General features: G+C 39.5%; 1 protein-coding gene across 2 annotated transcripts in view; it reads right to left on the reverse strand.

Annotated features, from left to right (window-relative positions):
• Positions 1–1,458: 1,458 nt before the first annotated feature.
• The window catches only part of ATP5F1D (ATP synthase F1 subunit delta), a 52,267-nt gene continuing 30,314 nt past the window's right edge, over positions 1,459–23,411 (reverse strand). For both annotated transcript variants that reach the window (XM_044053807.1, XM_044053806.1), the window contains exons 4-5: positions 19,470–19,602; positions 1,459–1,566 (exon numbers count right to left, since the gene is read on the reverse strand). In XM_044053807.1, the coding sequence (XP_043909742.1) occupies positions 19,480–19,602 (123 nt within the window). In that variant the 3' untranslated portion in view covers positions 1,459–1,566; positions 19,470–19,479. The remainder of the gene's footprint in view (positions 1,567–19,469; positions 19,603–23,411) is intronic.

Genomic DNA, 23,411 nt, shown 5'->3' on the forward strand with positions numbered 1-23,411 from the left:
AGTCAGAGGGCTTGGCAGCAAAATTAAAGCATGGTAGGAGTACCTCAGCAACAGTGAAACAATCAGGGAACGGACTAAATAAAGTTAACCAGAATATATTTCCTATAGTTAGAAGGCCATTAGAAGATTAAGGGAGAGGAGGCTCCTGCTGGACTAAGCTAGTACACCCCACCTTCCCCCTCAGAAATGATACATATGCAGGAACCAAAACAGAACAAGGAGCCAAGCTTAACAGAATCCCCCCCCCCCCCCCCCAGGCACAACTGTTAGGGGCTGAAAAAGAACTAACAGTCTACAATACGATTAAAAGCAGAAAAGCCCAAACAATATTGGAAGACTCAGACCCCACAGCAGAATTAATAGGGGATGCATTCCTGTCATGACTAATGCACAACAAATGAGCTATATGCATAGTATTGTCTAAACCACTTGTAAGCGATACTCATCTGCGCCACAACAATTTTTCACCAACTAAATATAAAATGGGTTTTCAAGACACCAGCAGCACTGTTTACTGTAGAATCTCATATTTACAGTTACTCATATGATGTGTTGGCTTCAGAGACGGCTTTACAACCAGTTTTAACATCCACTTACATTTGTTTACCCACAATTAGTTAGCTGCAGAGTACATTTCACAAAATGTTATTCTGACAACTTCAGAATACTGAAACGAGAGGAACTGCCTCCCCAAGACCTCAGGGTGTGGTGGTACCTGAAACTATCTGTGGTTAAAACTCTGATGGTGACTGTACCTAAAGTTAAATAGCACAAGGCTGAGAGCGCAAACAACAACAGATACTATGTCAAAGAACATTTCAAACTGTGACAGATGTACATATATTCTCACTGACCAGAAAATGCAAGAGTAGAATATGACAGATCCTCATTTTTTTTCATTGCTGGAAGACTGGAAATCAAGACAATGTTCTTGAAGAAGAGGGACAAGGTAAAAAAATACATGTCAAATGTAGCCCAGTTCGCCGACTATGTGGTAAATATCGCAGCTGCACAGCAACGGCTGATCAGATTCAAAACATACCACTGCAAGGATACTTAGAAACTTAAATGAACAGAAGAATTGCAACACTTAACAGGCTACCATAAACAAATTACTGGCATGAAAGTGTGTCCTGCGTGTGATTCTATAAGTGGTTGAGTTCAACTCATTACAGAGCTGGAAAAAATAAGGCCAGAGTCTTGTGTGTTTAATATATCAAAATAAACCAAGCAAGATAGTGGCGCCAGGTGCAGAAGCAAAGGTGGTGTGCAAACATTTATCAAACTAAAAGTAAACCAATCTCATAGGGACAGTAAAATGTAAAGTAGAATACAAAAAAAATACTAAAAACCAAAGCTTTCAAAGTTAATGCCCAAAATAAAAAATAGTACAGACACGAAGATACAGAAGGCCATAAAAAGATAAAAACATTCAACAGAAGACAAACCAGACAGTGCTTCAGCAAGATGTATTTATTGTCTTCTATTCACAGATACTGTGCAAACATTCTCACTGATAAAAAGTTATTGGGTATAGCAGCCTCTTGGTGCATCATCAGGAAACATCTAGGAAAAAAATAAATAAATAAAATGAAATTAGTCCTTTTCTTTTTCATAGTCAACCATGAAATGTGTTTAATACCCAAGAGACACTCAATCACTACAGGATTTAAGCACTATGTACAGCGGTTATATGAAGGATCCAATAAAGGAACGAGCTAAAATATCACCTTTTTATCTGAGGTTTGACCTCTAGAGACGTCACTCCTGCCTCTGTTACTCACAAAAATCACAGAAGAAAAACCTGTAGATAATACTATTATTAAGCAACCTTTAATAAAATCCTTGCTCGTTTAGGAACACCCTCTTCTGAAAGACAATACATGCTATGGTCATTTTGTAGTTTTCCCATTTTCTTGTTATGCAAAGCAGATTGAAAACTCCTCTACTGCTGTCTGCCCACGACAATATCAGAGGGATTCAGATGCTGTAATTATATCAGCAACAGAAGCCGTGAACCACAGAACATTAATGTCAGTATAATTCAGATTGGAGTAGTCTTTAAGAGGTACAGTGAATTGTATGCATTTACTTTCTCAGGTTCTGAAGTCACATCTTCAGAGAGACTGCACTCCCCAAATTGAAAGACTGAGATTTGTATCAAGGCAGAACTCACATGTACAAAACTATAACCCAGAAAAAGAAAATAAATGCAAGGAAGGTGCTCCTTATCAATGCTAGGAGCCTGAACTCCTTACAAGCCCTTCTCACAATGGAAGACATGGACATCTGTGTAGAGACTATAAGACATGGTTCAAAATAGCACAGAGCACTCTGGTTGTGTAGGGCTGTAACAACTTCCACATTTTTTGGACCAGCTACATACCTATCAAACTCTTGGCACAAGAGATTTGGACAAAGCCAAATAATGGGGGGGGGGGGGCAAAGGGCTAAAAACAGGGACAAAATTTAAATATTGCTCTTATAAACTTAGAAATTTGCTAGTAAAGGTTTTGTGTCATCATGCATTTTCTGAAGAATGTGAAATTGGAATCCTAAATGTCTGTCATTGGTGAATTCAGTTCTCATGGATTTGACAGAAAAAAAAACAAATGTTATAAGTATTAGGCAAATATCATTCAGAGAAAATCTGTACAGTAGAGAGGAATGCTACTGAGCAAGAGGGAGAAAAAGGTGGGGGGTATCAAATCTACATCCAGAAGAGAGACTTATCAAGGCTGGTAAAGCAGCATGATGCATTAGAGCTTCTTCATGTCCAAATATCTGTCAGAAAGGTCCAGTACCATATATTAGCTAGCTATAGAGCTCCATCTGACAAAAGAAAGCCACAGAGCCTATGTACAGAAACAAGAATCACTCTGTATTAAAACAAATACCATGTTCCAAGATGATCTAAACTATTCAACTATAAAATAGGAAACCTACACCAACACAATGCACAAGCAGAGATTTCTGCACATTGTCAAATACAAATGCCCTGGGACAATTGGTCAGAACACACACTAGGGGGAAATAACAAGGATCTTGTCCTAACCTATATGGAAGCATCTTGCAGAATCCCTTGCATACTGTCAACACTTGTTAGGTCTCACCATAAAGTAGTCTCTTTGAAAGTAAAAGTAAAACTAGAGTCCCCTTCCACCCACAGTACCTTTAAAAATTTAAGAAGCTGCATATTCCTAAGTGATACACTGACAAGCTTTAAATCCCCACCAAATCCAGTTAACTCCACTGAAAATGCAGAAATGTACACCACCACACTAGATCTGCATGCAAACTGTTGAACAGATGCAGCTGCACCCCTAGAGGAACAAGTGCATGGCAAACACCAGAAACAAACCCACATGGTGGAACCATATCAAAAAGCTATTCTAAAAAGGAAAATAATTCTGACCAAAATTTAGAAGAGTAATTCCCAAAATGTTAGAACCCTTGTCACTGAAATAAACAAGCAACTCAGAAGCTTCATAAAATCCACCAAAGCTTGAGGCTAATACAGCTGCCCAAAGAAAACAAGGCACTTTTAGTTATACTCAATCTCAAAAATCAGAATACAGCAATGTTCTGGTCTGTCTGTAAATAATGTTACCTACGCAGAGGTTGAAGATATCGCGAACCTACTGGCCAATTTAACTCTAACTTTACCTCTCTCTCTGCTCAGTCTCCCTCAAGATATACCTGAAACTGGCTCACCTCCAGCTAACAGACAAGACCATGTCCTAAAAGTGCTATCAAAAGCAAAAAAATATTGCACAGACTGGTCCTGACAATATCCCTGAATGCATCTTATTAGCATGAAGCACAACTTAGCCACACTCCTAACACTGTTCAATCTCAGGATCCATACAGGTTATGTAGCAAGTGAATGGAGAACAGCTACATCCATTCCCCAGCAAAAGGGAGGAACTTAACAGATCCAGGCAATTCCAGACTAAACGTGGAATTCTATCAGGAGCACAGGGAACCTGTAAACATTGGACCAATCTCAGTTTGGATTCATCAAGGGCAGGTCATGCTTACTCGACCTAGGTAATTTTTTTGAAAAGGTCACCAAAGCAATGGATGAAGGCAAAACGGCAGAGACCACATACCTCGACCTGGCAAAAGCTTTTAATTCTCCATGGAGACGCTGTAGAAAAGCTAAATAAAACTAAATATTAACCCTAGGTTACCCAGTGGATTGCCAAATGGCGCACAGACAGGATGCAGAGAATCAAAATAGGAGAAGTTACCTCCATAGAGAGAGAGAGAGAGAGAGAGAGGGCAAATCACCAGTGGAGTCGCCCAGGGTTCTGTGCTGGGACCTCTCCTGTTTAGCATCTACTTTTCTGAAGTAAAAGACAATATCAAAGGGCTCTGGCGGACTAATTTTGCAGGTGACTTTAAGCTAGCAGCAGTCATTAAATCCACAAATAACAAACCTACAGGAAGGGTCATCTTAAATAGCTGCTGTCAAAAATCAGTCTGAAACAATGTGAAAAAAGTGCATTACTGTATATTTTGGGAAGTCATCTACCCCAGGGAACTACCACACTGACAATACTCCAACAGTTGACCCAGTTCAGGATTAAGAAGTTATGTGGACAGTGACTTAACTTTTGACCAACATGTGTTCATTTTTGTAAGAAAGCTTCTATATTGCACAGCTTATAAACACTGGGATCGTGTCAAGATCTAGGGATGTTATTGTTCCCCTTTACTCGTCCCTCATTAGGCCAGTCGAGCATAATGCCCAGTTCAGCATGCATCTGTCCAAACACATGCAACAACTGGGATTCCCACAGAGATACCTTACTAAAACTATACAAAGCTTAAACATGTCCTGCATGGGCCTGTACAAAGCCATAACACTATACATAGTATCCTAGACACTGCTAAGAAGTGCCCCGTGCCTGGCGTACAGGGCATCCTCTGACTCATAACGGCTTTACTGCACATCAGCAAGTCAGACTGTGTCAGATATACTCAGTCTCACGATCTAAACCTGTTCTGCAACATCAACAGAACAGGTTTGGAGATACAGGTGTATTTTGCAGAAGATACTGCTGCTGCGGAACAGACTCCCCATCTACATAAAAAAGTTCATCCCTGTCCACTTTCAACTGCAACTTAAATCTCTAGATGTGAAACAGAAAATGTATCCCAGGACTGTCCCCTGTACTAACAGACAAAGGCAGATCCTAAATTCTTTATCCCATGCATGGGTCCCCTCAAATTATCAATGGTATGAGCAAAGTTATTCTTATTCGGGTAATAAATAAATGACCATGGGATGGGTAAGGCCAATCTTTAACCAAGTGGGATGGATTACTTCAAAAACAAAAACTGGCTTAAAATGGCCCTCAAAGGCAGCTAGCCTAGTATTTACCTATAAAATCACCAATTTAATTGGAAAACAAAAACATTAAAATATCAGGTTACTCTGCAGACTATCAACCCTGCAGAACAGAAAGGAAGCTTCTTTCCCCGACTGACAAGCAACTGCAGCTATCAAGCTGAAGTAAATGGAAAAGATGGCACAAAGTCCTAAGACAAGGATTCCTAACTGTGCAACTTTCACACAATTCTGCACACCCGATAAAATAAGTCCCAAAAAGAAAATTGATGTAAACAGATTACCTTTCCATCATACAAGTGTCTCCATGAGATGGGCGCGCACACACACACACACACACACACACACACACACACACACACACACACACACACACACACACACACACACACACACACATCCAGATGTCCCTGGGATTACATTACACCAACAGGACTAAAGTAGCAATGGGGGGGTCTGGGAGGCCCTGTAGTGGGGGAAAAAAAAGGGCAGAAAAGCCCACAGCCCACACAACTTTGCCAAGGTAGCATTCACTCACTTCAGACATGGAGAAAAAAAAAAAAAAACCCATGCAAGTTGCAACATTATAAATCACCTCCTCATGGCGTCAAAAATAAACGGAGTTGTACAATAGCCGACTTCCTCTGGCAACAGACTTAGTGGGTTGCTGACTGCAAAATGCATGTATGTCTTCGTATGTCAAATGCCAGGACAGCTGGCAATACAAGCTCAGAAACAAGTCTACGCAATTGAAAAAATCATTCTACAGACTGCAGGAATAACAATGGACTGCCCATATAAAAGTAAATATGGTAACTGACCAAGAGTATTCAAAGGGCATTGCTCCATGCCCAACACAACTAAATGTACAGGCAGAAAAGTATCAGAATAGTGAAAGTTGTTTCATACAAGGCATCTAAAGCTGCAGTGCTTGCATTCATCAGACACTACAACTACTCTGCCCTCAACACATTTACAGGCATCTACAAAATGCTGCTAGGCTAAAAATAAGTTACCTAAAGGGTAGAGAACATAACCTAATATTACACATGGAAAAATCCTCGTTATACGCTCACAATTCAGTTAAATAACCTGTCAAAAAGTCTATTTTTGATTAAAAATCCAGTTCTGACCTTAATGAAACAGGAGGCAGACAGCAAATTACACTGCCCTGAACCCTTAAAATAAGAGCCAGACAGCAGCATTCACTCCCCTGACAGTTGTACAATTTACAATGCTATCCTTCGGATTCATGGAGTCTCGCAGGTAATTTTGGCAAAACTTGTTCACCAAAACTACCTCTGGTGCACTCAATTTTGTTTTTGCAGCCCACTCCATCCATCATGTGGGTGGGTAGGGGGGAACACACCCCACAGACTTTTATACCAACTCTGAGATCACACAACAGTGGAGAAAAAGGCAAACTGCATGGTCAGTAATAATTTCGGAGAACAACATTCACCAAAATTACCTTCAATGACACGACATGCTTCCACTATCTTCAGAAGGGTGACTGCCACACTTGGCAGGGGCTCCAAAAAGTGCCAGTTTAGCAACTTAGAAAGAGGTGCATTAACAATGACTGCCCTTCTTACAAAAAGGGAAAATAGCATACCAAAATGCTTAAAGCCACAGTAAAACAAACATTTGTAATGCACAGCATAGCTCTTCTACAGTCAGGATTACAAACAATAAAACATATTAGGAGAGGAAGTCTTTGTTATCCTTTTAAAAAAAAAAAAATCTACAGTATCCAGGAAAAGCAAATCTCTGCTGCCCTCTAGCCATGCATTTCTGCTACAACAGGTAATGTTCACCAAATCAAATTTTCTGCAGACTAGTCTAAACATGGGGGCATCTCTCTCAAATCTCTCCGATTTGACTCAAATATTAGCTCTGCCGTGAATCACACCGAATAAGGACTATATAAAAGATAAAATAATCAGAGTTAAAGACCTTTACTTTGGAAAATGCATTACATTCTCTTATTCACAGTCTCAAGTTAATAGCAGTATTAATATTTCCAAGGTGTCCAAGTTTATTTTTGTATTTGTCCCATATTCATTGAGATATATGCATAGTGGCCTAGGAAGAGAGAACATCTCCATACCTAAAAATAAGCTTTGCTCAGCAAAATATACAAGTACACTGTAGTAAGTGGAACCAGAGTTCCAAGTTCTCTGCAGTCAGGTACAAAGCATGAGCTACCCTGTGAGAGGTTTCTTACATATCATGAAAATGGTCAAAGGGGCATCAAGGTTGCTTGCTAAACTCTGCACAAAGACTTCTAAAGGCAAATAATGTTAACATTATTACTGCCTAGTTTTAATGTCAAAGGTACAAATTGGTGTCACAATTCAAAAAGCCATAACCTTTTTTATGTGGATTTTAATAGCATCGGTAAGAACTGGCGTCTTAAAACAGCAATGGTGAAATTAAAACAGAAGATGCTGCTTGCATAACTGCACACAAGACCATTAATCTAAGCTTCACTGCTACATCTCTTCTAAAGGAATATATGCTTTAAACACAGGAGGAACAGCATACATTTCAACACAGGAGGAACAGCATACATTTCAACAAGCAATATGGCCTACCTGGTGCAAGGACGCAAGCTTAGTCCATAGAATGCAGACAAACTCAAAGCTGATGCTGCCTCTCTTCCCTTTTTTTTGTCCTAATCTTTCCACTTTAACAGCTACATCACTCCTTTTTAACCTTATTACTTGTCACTCAACAACAGACCACACCAATCTGTCTACATTATTTAATCAAATGGCTATTCAGTAAATAGCCAAACACCTACTTAGCAAAGCTACTCCAATCGAACAAAGAATTTTAAACTAGGGCAAACCAGCTGCTGGCCACAGTCTAAAATTTGCCCTTTTTCTCACTGTAGTGGCAGGTTAAATTTATTAATTTATTTTTTTTATGGTCGTTCGGTCAGCCAACCACTTGTTTGCCCTACTTAAAATTTGCCATTCGATGAAGAGCATGTGTAGATCCTAAGAAACCTCATGATGTAAATCAAATCTTTAACCAAAGTATTACAATGTAGTTTCCACTGCCAATTAAGTTTCCTAAAGTCCAAATAACAGTTGCTGACAAAAAAATAGTAGATATGGTGAAGTACAACACTTTGGGAGGGAGCTGTCTAACCGCCAATCAGCAACACCCCCAGAAGAGAACACGGAAATGTGTCAGCAGTGGCTTTGATGCAGTACCACTTCACAGACGTTTGAAATGTCTAAGTCCAAGTGACAATCTAAGGACAGCACCAGACCTGGTTCAGATTTAGAGAGATTCAACAACCTGCCTTTCCTTTTGAAATAAGCTGCAGAATGCTTGCAGAATACTGTTCTATAATGACAATGCAGTTTATAAAAACGAGCAGTGAAGAAAACTTATTATTAAAAGCAGATTCTAAATTTTACACGTAATGAAATCACAACTACTACATTTTAAAACTCATTTACTGAAATGCCAACTGAGCTTTGCTGACAAGGGTTCCAATTCCTTCTGTACCCCACTGCAAATACCAAGTACCAATGACTATCGTGGTAGGGTTTCATCATGTTAATGTGGTAAGTTTTGCTCGTCTCTTGCATGGAAACTCAATCACATCATCACGTTTCCAACATGGTCAATCACTCCAATGCTGCTTGGAACTAGACCTTCTGAAGAATAAATCCCATTACTTTTTTGTAGCACACTATGCCGTGGTGGTACGGCGGTAGCATTGTTGCCTCACAGCAAGAGGTTCTCCCGTTCGATTCTCAGTGTGGCTTGGGAATGCCTTCTGTGTGGAGTCTGCATGCCCTCCCCGCGGTTGGGTAGCATTCAAAAGACATGCGTGAGTAAATGGGCGTGCCTTCGTTGAAGGTTGGGCGTAGAGCTCACACCTCGGAGTTTCGTAAAAAAATCTACTGCCAATCATTAGTGGACCGGAGTTGCGCTGTGGCCACCCCTTACCAGGAAAAAGACGAAAGACAAACAACTTTTTTGTAGCACACTATGTTATCATGCTCTCGCTGTCTGATCATACTTAACTTTTGGCTTCTGCTGTGATAGCCAACTCCAGAAATTCAGTACATACTTCGTAACAGACATTTTGGAAATCGCCTTTGCCCTACCACTCATTATAAAGTCTAGAAGTCCCTCTATGACCATAAAGTAGAACAAATGCTCAGTGGAATGTGTAAATCAAAACAAAACAAAAAAAAAAAAAGCACAAACTGAAATATTCATGGAAGACTCAAGTATGCCAAGGTTAGAAGTAGATGAGGCACAGTTAAGATAGGAGATTATGAAAAAATGGTGATGTTTAATCAATCTGCAGGAGTCTCCAGGAATATATGGTTTTCCTGTATAAAGTTTAGAAGCTAGGATGGAAAAAATTGATAAAGATCTGGAAGGTTTTAACAGTATTGTAAAGGGAAGCACCAACATCCTGGAAGAAAGCTCCAGTGGCTTTAATACTCAAATATGGTAAAAACCCATCAGACCCAGCTTCATATACACCTTTTAAGTCATTTTTAAAGCGCTTATGCCTAAAGTAGCTAAAATAGCAAAGGTGTTTCTACAATTGACAATTGTTGGATATGGATCAATGTGGTCTTGTGGAGGGAGGCAAACATTTTGAACACATTTACAGAACAATCAACAGGGAAGCAGAATGAATATCACTGCTGTTGGTAGGTCTTAATGGAAAAATCATTCACAGTAAGCCAGGATTTTAGGAGTAGGACAATGGAGGCATCTGCATTCCCCGACACAACACTAATATTAATTAGGACGACATACGAGTGCTCAGAGGGAAAAAAAAGTAAGGTGGGAGGGGTCCTCTCTGATAGGCTGTGTCTAAAGAGGGGAGTAAGGCTGGGGTGTCCTCTTTCCCCCTTTATCATCTGCATTATATTTAAAGCTACTAGCAAAGAAAATAAGGGGTCAGAAACTCAAGGATATAACTGCAGAAATAAAGCCAAAGTTTCTTGGTTACCATATCAGCCAATATTATTTTGTACTTGATAAAATCAGAAAAGGACATCAGTATTGTGGAACATTCTGAGACATTTTCAAGTCTTTTCAGATATAAAATCAAGACAAAAACTCTATAGCTGTAAACTGTGCATGCACCCACACAAATTGATTCAGCCAATACCATATTTATGGGCACAAGATAAAATGAAGTATGGGTTAAAAAGGATTCTGTTACAGCAGGTAAGGATATGTGGGAAGAGACTAAACAAAAGACAGCACAATAAAAGAGACACTGGAAACCCTCGTTTATGGATACGGATAGCAAGATACAAGCAGTGAAAAATATTTGTCCCTTTAGTTTTATATAAAGGTTGGGCATATTTTCATCAACTAGAGAAAAGTTCTGGGCAGTAATTAATAAAAAGTTGAAGGATTTTATCTGGGAGGGGAAGAGGGTAAGAATCAAGTAGGATAAGATGATCCTTCCAATAGAAGGAGGTATATATATATATATATATATATATATATATATATATATATATATATATATATATATAAATATATATACTTATGGATAAAAATACTCAGAACTCTGCTTCCAGTTCAAACTCCATTACTGAATGTCTGTCTGAACACCCTTCTACTGTGCTGGTTACCAAGCCATTTGCAGTTAAGTATCCACTGTTGGAGTTTCTTCCCATTTTGTTGTTTACTGATATTCATCCATTTTGTTGTTTACTGATATTCATGTCATCCAAGGAGGGAAAATGATTGTGAGAGGCAAATTCTTCAAAAACTGTTACAGCCAGCGTTTTTCACCTATGTGCTTCCCACGACCATAGGCAGTGCTTATTGTAAAAGCCTCTTCTATGTACATTTTCTACCTATATGGTAGCTTTGTATGCATTTTGCCACGATGGCCTAAAAAAGGAATATCATGGATTATAACCAGAAGTGCCAGACTACCAACTGATGTATTACTTCTTTTAACCTCCATCTAGGAAGTCCATTCTCTGTACAGTAGCCTTTTGTCCCACTATATAGATTTTTTTTCTTTTTTTCCTCTTAAGAGCAAAGGTAAACTTCATTACATCCCCCAAATTTTGTAATGTGGGATTAGAGCTCTGTCATGACTCTGTGACCCTCCCCGGTAATAACTTCCACTGTAAGTCTATTCCATTTTCACAACTGTCGTTAACAGGAGTAGACTGCCTAGGCAAATAAGCTCCAGGCTAAATAATTGTCTTATGAAATATCCTCCTTAGCAATAGTTTCTTCACCCTCAACCAGGATAACATATAGGCATCAAGATAATCTGGATCACCTGCAGTTTCAAGACAATCCACAACTACTGTGGTACTTAGTATCGCTGTTAGCTCCCCCTCACATGGCTCTTCTTCCCCTCCTCATCCCTGGAGTATCTCAGTCGAAAATGTTCAACTTCATTAGTGAAAATACTTCCCCCTTAGTCTGTGGAACCTGATGTGGTGGGTTTACTCTGCTCCCCATACAATTATATATACCCATACACAGTGCTGGGTAAATCCCTCTTGTGCCCTGCTTGATAAAGATAAGCCAACCTTTTTACCCATCTCTTCAAATTGGGATCATTCCCAATTTGTCAACCAGATCCTTATATTTTTAAGCAATGTTTTGTGCATGTGCTTCCTCAATAAGATGTTTACCAGCATTTGAAACATAACTTCACATCCACTCACCCACCTTTCACAAATGATTTCAGTGATGAAATCAGATATTAGCTTGATATTCTTCTATGGTCTCTAAATTTTGCTTATGAAATGAGAGCTTAAAAACTCAAAAGAAAACACTGCACACAATCAACACATTATGCAACACTAATCATATGCACTTTACTCATTTATAGATATGTTAAAAAATCTCACCTACTACCCTTGATCAGGTTATGCAATCTTTCAAACTTCTACATGAAACTATCAAAAGTATCACACTTACACTGAGGAAATAATTTAGTACTATCCTCGGCATCTAAAAGCTAGGTCTCCCCCTCAGCTACTGAGATGGGCTTGTTGAAAGGTTAACAGTTCCCTTTCATGCAGTCTCAACTCGCTTTCCTATAACTCGAACCATTTCAACTCTCACTCTTTGTAGCTCAAGCTTCTCCATGCTGACACTGCGCTCACTTCCACTTTCCTTCATGCTCTCTCGCTCTCATTTCCAACTCTGCATCAAGGTCTTTTCAATTCAAGATGAATTTTAAGATCAGCCAAGGACACACTAGCTGCATATCCGAAGTCACTGCCAGATTGTCTCCACTTCAGTCACACTGAATTCTGACTGCACACAAGCTAACTACTAAGTGCTCCTTTTTCAAGTTAGAACGTGGAAGTCCTTTTGATGCACACACTTTCAGCAGAGCTACCAGTATCTTGGAATACCTCTCACAGCTCATCCTACCCATGTCCTAACCGCTATGATTAAACATTTGCTGCTCAATGAATACCGTTTTACTTTGTGGTTGCAAGGGTACACATTTTTGATAAAACGGCAAACCTGATGTGATTAGCAGTACAGGTTAGAATAATATGTACATTTTCGGCAACAGAACAAGTGTGTAATCACCAACACGGACATGAAACTGAGCCCAGTGCCAATTTCATTCAAGACTTAAAACTACTCTGCATACACACATCTGTGATGGATCTAGGACAGCTGATCGAAAGAAAAGACACAGTTTACCGAAAAAGCAGTTTTCGGTAAACGGAAGGTAAAACACACACACAAAACAAAAAAACACACACCATGTTTACGCAGGGGGGCGACACCCCCCTTTTATATTTTCACTACAAGATCGCACTACAGTGGGGAAAAGGGAATATTCCCTCATCTCCCCTGTAGTCCGATCTCGCCCACTACCACCCCCCCGATTCCCTGTACTTTTACGAAAGTTTCGCGAAAGCAGTTTTTTTGTTAAAAAGTGCTTTCGTGAAACTGACAGACTGTTTGCTTTCTGTAGACTGTCCTAGACCCATCTGTGATGCATCTCTGCAGGGCATACAGACAACTCTTCAGAGACAGTACCCCTTACATGTATTCACTGTATGCATCATATCAGCAGTTTGCTCGATAGCAAACACCTCAGTCACTGATCACTCAAGTCAAAATTAAATTGTAGTGGATGATGAATCAGTAAGTTGATAGCAGCCATCATACCAATGTTGTGACCCTTCAATAGAAATGCAAACGACTTTTTGTCAAACTCTACTTTTAAAATATTTGACTTTACATACTACTGGAGCTACACAAGGAAAACAGGTGTCACAGACTTGTTGACACAAACTAATTTCACCAACAGATGTTATTTCCACTTGCTTATGGTGGTTTACTCGCTGCTTTCTTCAGAACATCATGGAATAGCACTGTAAGCATTTTGGGACTTGTTGCAAAAGGAAAGGCAGATTCTATGCGTGTTTGAAATCTCTCTAACCTCTGTGATGTGCACTGAACCACAGCTGCTGTTGCATTTTTCTGTTTGCCAGAGACTAGTTATTTTGTGCTTTCATACTCTAGTCTCTATAGAGGCACCACATCAGAGCAACTGCTGTTAGTTTCTCTTGCTGTCTGGCATTACTACTTAGACTCGCCACCAAGAAGTGTAAATCACCAGAGCTAATGCGGCCTTTTGTGTTTGTCTGGGACTATTACTTGGACCTTAAGAATCCTAAATGCTATAGGACGCTACATCTCCAAATACGGATTAAAGAGTTGCTGGACCTTATTTACATATTGAGGCTTCGATCAAATGTAACTAGAAACTTGCAGTAAATGCAAGTAGTCAGGAAGTACACTGAAAATTCAAATCAATAACATTTGTTCAGTCTACTACTATTTTATGACCATTCAGGCCTCTTCAGTCTACATATGAAATTCCATGTTCATTTAGACTACATCCAGATTCTCAGTCTCCTTCCCATAATCCAGTGTTGCCCTTGTCAGGTCTCCTGTCTAATCAGATGTAATGTAAGTAGCAAGAATAAAATCTGAAAGCTTCTCCAAGAAAAAAGCCATCATTAAGCATAATCATTAGTCATTAAGAAGCAAACTGGCTTGAACTCCACAACTGTCTAACATACTAGCACACAAATTAATTCAGCACCCAGAAAAATTCCCTGCACTACAAAACCTTTTACTACCCTACTGTCCAGCAAGGGATCTCCATTCTAGTAACAAATTCGTATTACTTCCAAACAAGTCATATAATATTGCAAGAGACTCGCTCGATTACCAACATGTTGCTAAACTATGGAATACTATCCCCATGCAAATAAAAGACAAATTCAGTAGTTTTAAACCACTGCTTAAACATCTCAACTAACCCTGGTCCTGTACATACTCTTCATAAGGTTAAAACTGTGTGTTCACTGTACGATACTCTCTAAATACTCTCCTTAAATATAACCCCACCCCTAAACATGGCTACAGTGTCTCTGAATAGTTTGGGATTGGTGTACTAGGATATGTGGTATCTATGGACTGCAAGTCAACTCCCATGTTACTCCATGTTTATTTTTGTTTCTTATTACCAAACCCCTTTGTACAGCTGTAGTCCTTATGCTTAAACCTGTCCAATTTATCCCTTAGTGGCATCAATAAAGAGATACCACATGGGTGTATCCATTAAAACCAATGGACACATCCCTGTGCTAGGAGTAATGTTTTTTGGTAAAGTTTACAAACCATTTTATTAAAGAATCTCAAAGAAAAATAAATGATGGGTTAAACTCTCCACATTAGCAGTTGCACAGTATCAAACGACTTAATGGATGTCACTTTTCAGGCACACTTTAAACTCTATAGGTCACAACCTTTTCAGAAGATGGAACAGACATAACCAACTTGCACAAAGCTTTCATTCATCTTCCTCATTTCACCTTATTAAAACTATTCCCTCAATCTGTCCCCCTTTAGCATCCTTTCCACACCTCCATGAAACATGGACAAGGCATTTTCTTGTTAAAGTACACATTTATTAAACTGTTATACTAATGGAAAATTACAACCACATGCAATCTAGATGTAAATAAAAAATAAGACATCTTAATGACAAGACGAGCTGAAAATATTTTTTTTTGTTTATAGACAACTTCAAAGACCACAACTTCAACCTTATTGAAGGCACATCCTTGCCCAATGGTGCACTCTCTTAAAAAAATGTTAATATTTGATGAGGCAAGTTAAAAATGCATACATTTACAAACTTCAAAACACAATAAAGTCAAAAAGCTTAAAACAATTCCACTGTGTGGTATACATACAATGCAGTCCACGTCTCTTTCCATCAAGCATGTAAAGTACAAAGAAAAATAAAGTAAAGCTAGACTTTCTACTGTGTGATGACAAACCTCTTGAAATAGAGGTGGCATAGGACATCAGGTGTTTCAGCCCAATGCCAATTCTGAATGTCCATGACTTTCTCCACTAGCTGTGGACATGCATGTTTCTGCCTTTTTAAGGCATCAGCAGCACAGCACAAGTGGAATGTTTGGCTAACTTTTGGAAACGCCCAATGGCAATTCTGAATGGCCATGACTTTCCCCACTAGCTTTGGACATGCATTCTTAAGGCATCAGCAGCACAGCACAAGTGGAATGTTTGGCTAACTTTTAGAAACACAGCGTTGTTGTACCCATCTGATTTCCATAAAAATTAGGGCGTCTGCAAAACACACACACAAGTTACACACACACACACACACACACACAAGTTACACACACACACACACACAAGTTACACACACACACAAGTTACACACACACACACACACACAAGTTACACACACACACACACACACAAGTTACACACACACACACACACACAAGTTACACACACACACACACACACAAGTTACACACACACACACACACAAGTTACACACACACACACACACAAGTTACACACACACACACACACATACACACACACACACACATACACACACACACACACACACACACACATACACACATACACACACATACACACATACACACACATACACACATACACACACACACACACAAGTTACACACACACACACACACACACACACACACACACACACACACACACACACACACACACACACACACAAGTTACAGTTACTTGCTGATTTATATGAAACATAATAGGTTAAAAGAAAATAAATCCATAAATAAATGAATAACTTTATGGAAGTGAAAGCTAGTCACAAAAACTTTTTTTTCCCCAATGTGTAAATGCAACAGCAGCAGTGTGTGTGGCACTTCTACATCTATGGCAGCATTTGCTGTAGTCCATACTGAAAAAAATAAAATAAAAAGGAAACTGTCTTTGCACTACTGACCTTTATTATGGCTTCTCTTACCACTGTGCCTTCCTCAGCACCCCCATTACCATGCAACAATGAATTGCCAGTCACTTCTATGGCTTCCTGCATGGGATCATAATCATTCACCTCCTGAAGCCCAAACTCGCCAATACTGTTAAAGTTTACTGTACATTAATAACCCCCTTAAGTGAATTAATCTTAACAACAACGTCCTGAACTTCAGATTCTTTTGCAGCCATTCACAGACAACTGCCAGGTCTGGGGCACTTTTCTAAATAATTGAATTGAAGAATCAAAACAAATTTTGTTTTCTCTTAATATACAGATTTTGCCTGGTTTCCACAGCAAATGGAAAAAAGAAAGTTACTCCTTTAAATGCCAAGTCTCAAACTGCACGATTATATGTCCAGGTTGCCCAACTTCCACCAGCCAGTTTACCTGCAAGCCAGTCCAGTCGAACTTCAAGCACACAGTTTTCCCCTCTACTTTCTCTGCAATGCACTCATATGTATATTCTTTTTTGCTATGCCCCATCCTATTACTCAATTTACTTACATCCAAACATTGCTGCAGCCAAACATTCCAAGGAACTTGGCTCAGCTCTTGCTCTACACACATAGCTTTCCGATCCAGAAGAAAATATAAGCTGCAACACATCTGAAAAAACAGATGCTCTATACCAAATTCCCATATGGTGATTCTTACACTTCCCCTCCAAGTACTACTGCAAACATTTAACTGATTATACTTCCTACCTACCTACTCCTACTTAATCCTCACTCTCCCTCATCGTACCACTACTTACTAATTTCAACCCAAATGTCAATCTTTGTCCTTCCTTGTGTTTCTCTGCATTTCTGTCTGCTATACAAATTGTATGATGCAAGGTTAGGTCTAACAGATGATTAATGCTAATTATGTATGCAAAAATGTTAATGTAACCAAAATTAAAATATTGTATACAACATAGAAAATGAAAATTCACTGCATGTTGTTTATGTGAATACTGGAGGTTTTCTCCCTGGACCTCTGAGAAAGGGCATTTATCCCAGAAGTTTCAGGTGAGAGAGGGAGAAAGAGACAGAGGGAGCCAGATACAAGAAAGAGGACAGCGAGGGGGGGGGGGGCAGAGAGGGGCACATATATCACTATTAAACATTTGAATTTTAACCAGAATGGTCTGTGAAAACCCTAACTAGCCTTGACAGGATCAAATATGTGACCACTTCCATATAAAAAGACTGTTTTTACCAGCTCTCCATCAACCTCAAAAGTCAAAAAACACTCCCAAGACTTCAGCAGACCTGAAACCCATTACATTTTTTTTTTTTTTTTTTTTTTTAAACTTTTTCAATTACCATCAAGTCTGACAAGTAAGCTGGTACTTAATGTTTTACTGTCTACAAAGAAGACATCTAGCTTGCTGTCAATTTACTAACCTTGTTATAGGGATAACCACAAAAGATCTCTTCCTGAAGAGGTTCTACCCAGAGAAACTTTTTTGAAGCTAGTTGCATAAGCCCTGCCCACCTTAACTACAGAATTAGAGAATCAGACTATGAAGGCAAATTACCCCTTTACTAAAGCACCAGATGCAATCTATTCCATCACTGCCCCCCCCCCCAGAGCTTAGCAAATGTTCCCCACATCTCTCTACAAAATAAACAACTCAATAACTCACAAAGTTTACTACAAATATATTAAGTTACATTCAAAAAGCTTTCCCCTCTCGCAAAGCCAAACACACACCAAAACTTTTCATATATCCAGAAGTTCCGACATCAAGCAGCCAAACTTGCCTTAGCCACACAATAGCTACAAATTGCTATATATGCGAGAGACCGACACATATACTCGGTTATATACCCTTGGGTGTCTACATGCATACTTCTACACAAATATTTATAACAGTCACACACAGTCTCACCCGGCGCATGTCACAGCTACAGGCATATCAAATTAAGGTAGCAACTGCTCATGCTACAGCTCTTGCTTCACAAGAGCAAGATTCATAATACTCTTATGGCAGCATGTTTTGGGTAGGCCAGAGACAGTGCACTATCAAAAATGAATGAGACACACAACTCACTGTCCAATGTGGGGGGATGAAGAAATCACAAGCTACAAAGCAAAATTTTCTCCAGAGAAGGAGCAAAGCAAAAAGGTGCCAAGGCAAAAGAGAAGGGAGGAGAGAAACAGCAGTTCTTCAGAAAAATGGAAGCAACAAACCGACCTGCTTAAAGAAGAAATCAAAGTAACAAGGGGAGCTATATCATCATCAGAGGAAAAACTAACCAAAAGTAGCAAACTGGCTGAAAAAAAAAAGTGTAGCCTGAGGCCGTTTCCATCAGCGAGGCAACTCGAGAGACAGGGAAAGAGGTCCTTAGCAAAACAGCATTCATAGTGAAAGGGGAGTGGCATGCTAGCCTGGGAAAGTTTTGTCAGCTGGGCTAACCAAAGCCCGTCAGTCTTGGTGCTAGTGATAAAGAAGATGGAACTCCAATCTCAGATGTATTACAGATAAATAGGTGGGTGTGTAGGTTTATCAATTTTATACACTCAGTGTAGACATACAATACTGAGGGTGGGCAAAAGGAGAATGAATGCTCTTTTAAAGAGCCTCGTGTGACCCTCTACTCAATGGGAAACAATGGAAGGTAGCAACATAGCCCTTTTGCACAGAGATAAGTCCATGCTAGGCAACCATCGAAACATTGGTATCAAGCCAATACAGTCCCCTAAAGTATGTGTTTAAGATGTTACTTACAAGAACAGATCCAGGCTTACCGTCAGATGTTTATTCAAGTGCTTTCACTATGGCCTCATTAGCTTCTACATTTATCTGTGCCTCCACTCTGGCAGTCTCCTCTGTAGTACTGGTCAGTTCTGAAACAGCTCTCTCCAAATTGGCTTTTGCAGTCTGTAAAAAATGAATAAATAATTACAAGTCAATATTATATTCTACCATGAAAGTGCTAAACCAAATGAAAGCTAAAATGACCCACGTTTACCCCATTAATGGACTAGCAGTTAAATATACTCTTAGCATACCACACAACTTCCTGTGCTGAAAATGATAGCCCCCTTAAGCTCATACCAGTACAGTCCTTGTGCTTAAATCTAGACTGGTCAGATCACATTTGCTTCAGCTTTACTGTCCAAGAACATAACTGCCCGTACTTGTTTTCTCACTCCAAGGACAAGTATGTTTCCACTCAGAATGTATGATATTAAGACTGAAGCCTCCTCTCAAAGAGAGTCGGTTTTATACTAATTTTACTGACCTTTTCTCATATATACAGCAAACAGAGTGAGAATATTTAAGTAACTAGGGTGTAGGAGGTTGAGGGGAGGGACTTCATCTCCAGGAAAAATAAGTACTTACACATTCTACATTCTGGAAAATTTACATAAAAGAGTGTGCTCAGTTTCATATCAATGAAATGACGACCACCCCCTCAAATTCCAGCCAGTGTTCCTTAATTGGTAAATCAAGTAAAGGTGACACCATCATTTGCACATTACAGCATTACAGATGTCCAAAAGCTAAGCTGCATCTACCTTTCCAACATCTGTCAGCACTTTGTGGAGAGACCATGCAGCTTTCAATATACTTGTATTAACAAAAGTGCCCAGATGACTTGTCTAGCTGCATACAGTTTAGAAGAAATGCCAAAGTTTGCAGAGTACTGTCAAGAGAGCACACTTCATAAAGGACCATGCCTAAAGCACAACATTAATGTCTGTGCAGGTTTAACTTTATGCATGTATGTGCATTTTATTTACATGCATATTTTACACACACACACACACACACACACACACACACACACACACACACACACTGCACTGACAAACATGCATTCATTCCTCAATGTCCTACTTAGTCCAAAATTCAGGGTTATGGGATAGCTAGGGCTCATCTTAGCACCAATGGAGAGAAAAGCAACTCAAGTGTACATTAACCTCCCCTCACATGAAAAACATGTAGTTACAAGGCATTACATGAATCCCTACAGCAGAACTAAACCGCATATTTTTGGAGTAATCAATTTTAAATTCACCTGTTAAGCCATTTAAACAAAATTAATATACTTCCCTCATCGTTTTCCAACCTTCACTGCCAAAACCATAAAACGTCATCCATCACATCTTACAGCCCTTTAACTGTAAACAGCTTGCAAAACCCACCACACTAATCTCCAACAGACACTATTAATACCATTCACACCCAATGCTTTCTTGTACAAACAAAGCTATCCTCTTCTTTTTCACTTCCGTTATGCCCACCATCACTGTATCAGCTCCAGTGTGTTACACCCACCCATAATAGCAATTACAATGCTTTTACATTTTCTCTATCCAGTGTAACATCCTTGGGAAGGCACTACATTATCACATTTAATTTCCACAAAGCTAATGACCAGTATTACACATTATATATGTAATTTGTACATGTTACCTGTACACATATGTATGTATGTGGGTGTAATTTTTATATATATTCTGAGTACATACCGTACAAGAGATTATCATCATTATTCAAAGATGAACCTTCCGGATAGCCACGGTGGTGCAGCGTTTAGCATTGTCGCCTCACGGCAAGAGGCTCTCCGGTTCAATTCTCGGCTGGGCCGCCTTCTGTGCAGAGTGTGCATGCCCTCCCTGTGGTCAAGTCTACTTTAGACATGCAGGTAGGTGCATGCGTGGGTGTGCCTTCTTTGAAGGTTGGGCGCCGGGCTGGCAACTCACCATAAAAATTCACTGCCAATAATAAGCGGACCGGTGATCCGCTGTGGCGACCCCTAACCAGGAAGTCAAAAGAAGTTACTTACATTCAAAGATGAACCTTCCACCTCAATTGCTACCAAGTGCGAATGTCAACTTCCTCCCAAACAGAGTTCCCAAAAAGAATGCAGTCTCACACACAAACACCTAACACACATGCATACATACAAACATGTGCACACATTATGTACAAGGCAGTCACAAAAGCTGAACTTTCAGAATGTCGAACATTATGTACATTAGTGTTGCCAGCATGTGAGAACTGTCAGTGAGAATTTGCCCTTTCCTTAAATATTCTCATCAAAATTTTGAAATGCTCATCTTCTACCCCATGCCCAAGTAGAATACTGAAAGTTTTTAGAATACTGAAAGTTTTTAGAATACTGTCCAAATTAGAGTCCTTCCTTAAAAATCAACCATAAGGACTTTATGTGAAACAGCAGCATCCATGACTTTCCAAATCATGCTCGTCTATTGCTACCCTACAAACTTCCAACAGGATTTACTATTTTACTAGCAAATAGCTTCCGTGACTACAAATATTAATATCAGCAGCATAAATGCCAAACTTGTGCACTTAACATTACAGACAAAGCCTAGATTTGCCTAACCATCTTTATCTCAATGATAAACATGCCAAAAAGCAATTAATCAGCAACAGGAACAAGGTGCATTCTCTCTACAGACCGCTATCAATATGGAAGGCTGTATTACCCCATTAACTACAGAGCAAGCAAGGCTGACTGATCAAGAAACAGAAAGGTTTTCCAATATTCACCCACCATAAATTTCACTACACCCAAGTAGAGATCCTTAAATCACATCCAGTTTTATCATCATAGCATGCTTTTCACTCCCCTGGATGGCATCACTCACCCATCTACCACTCTGGAGTGGGGCGGGGTGGGAGGGAACTATTTTTATGCACAAGATGGATCTTCCACTGCTTTCAAACCCACTTGTTGGGGCAAGGGTTATACGATTCCGCCACATACTGTTGTTTCTCAATTTAAATACTGGCATTAAAAGGTGTACTTTAAGAAATCAAGATTCTATCTTCTTTCTGTAAACATCTAAAATCTTCTATCTCAGACACAGCCCCTTTCCACTATTTAAAAGGTCCATGAAAACATCATTCCTGAAACATTTTATGTTCTTCAAATCCTTAACGGCCCCATCTGAAAAACAGAGATACATTTACCTGCCCCTCTCATTACTCTTGTCTTTCCTAAAACATTCAACTTCTCTGTCAGTTTGCTCTTCCTCCACCACCTTCACACACAGATGCAGACCGTAGAATAAATTCACCCAACACGAGCTAATTTTCAATGGCTCTCTTATCACCATGTCTTAAATACAAGGACTCTGAACTCCTTTTTATCATTCACTGTTTACTCTTGTTTTCCTAACCAGAGTCTAAGCCAACATGGCAGCTGTTTCCAATGCATGCATATTTTTTTTTGCCATTTTTTTTAAACACCTCTCCCTCTCTCTCATTCTTTGCTCCACCCTCCCTTTTCCTCAGACATTGTCAGTTTTGCTCCACTGTCCCCAATCTCCTTCCTCACCAATGATTCTGCCATGACAACTGAATCTTTTACTTACCCAAACCTCCATTCCAGTGTCATGCTTCCACTAAACATCCCCGTCATCTCCACTAATTTTTATATCCATTAGCAATGCATCTACCATCCAACCATCTGGAGCCATTTCCCTTAAAGTTACAAACTGTAAACAACCACCATCATCTGTAAAAGGTGTAAACAGTCTGCATTACTTTATTCTCTCATGTAAGCAGACCAAACAGTCGACTGAAGAGGAAAGCAGCACATATTTATACCTAACAAAGTGTTCAGCTTCCCTGTGATTTAATTAAAATGTAATTATACCAGAAGATACACAAGCTGCCTAAACCCATTACCTTGGAAAATGCATATGACA

Source organism: Protopterus annectens, chromosome 13.part0 (genome assembly GCF_019279795.1).
Source record: "Protopterus annectens isolate FY-2018-M chromosome 13.part0, PAN1.0, whole genome shotgun sequence".
In the NCBI taxonomy this organism is placed as follows: Eukaryota; Metazoa; Chordata; order Ceratodontiformes; family Protopteridae; genus Protopterus; species Protopterus annectens.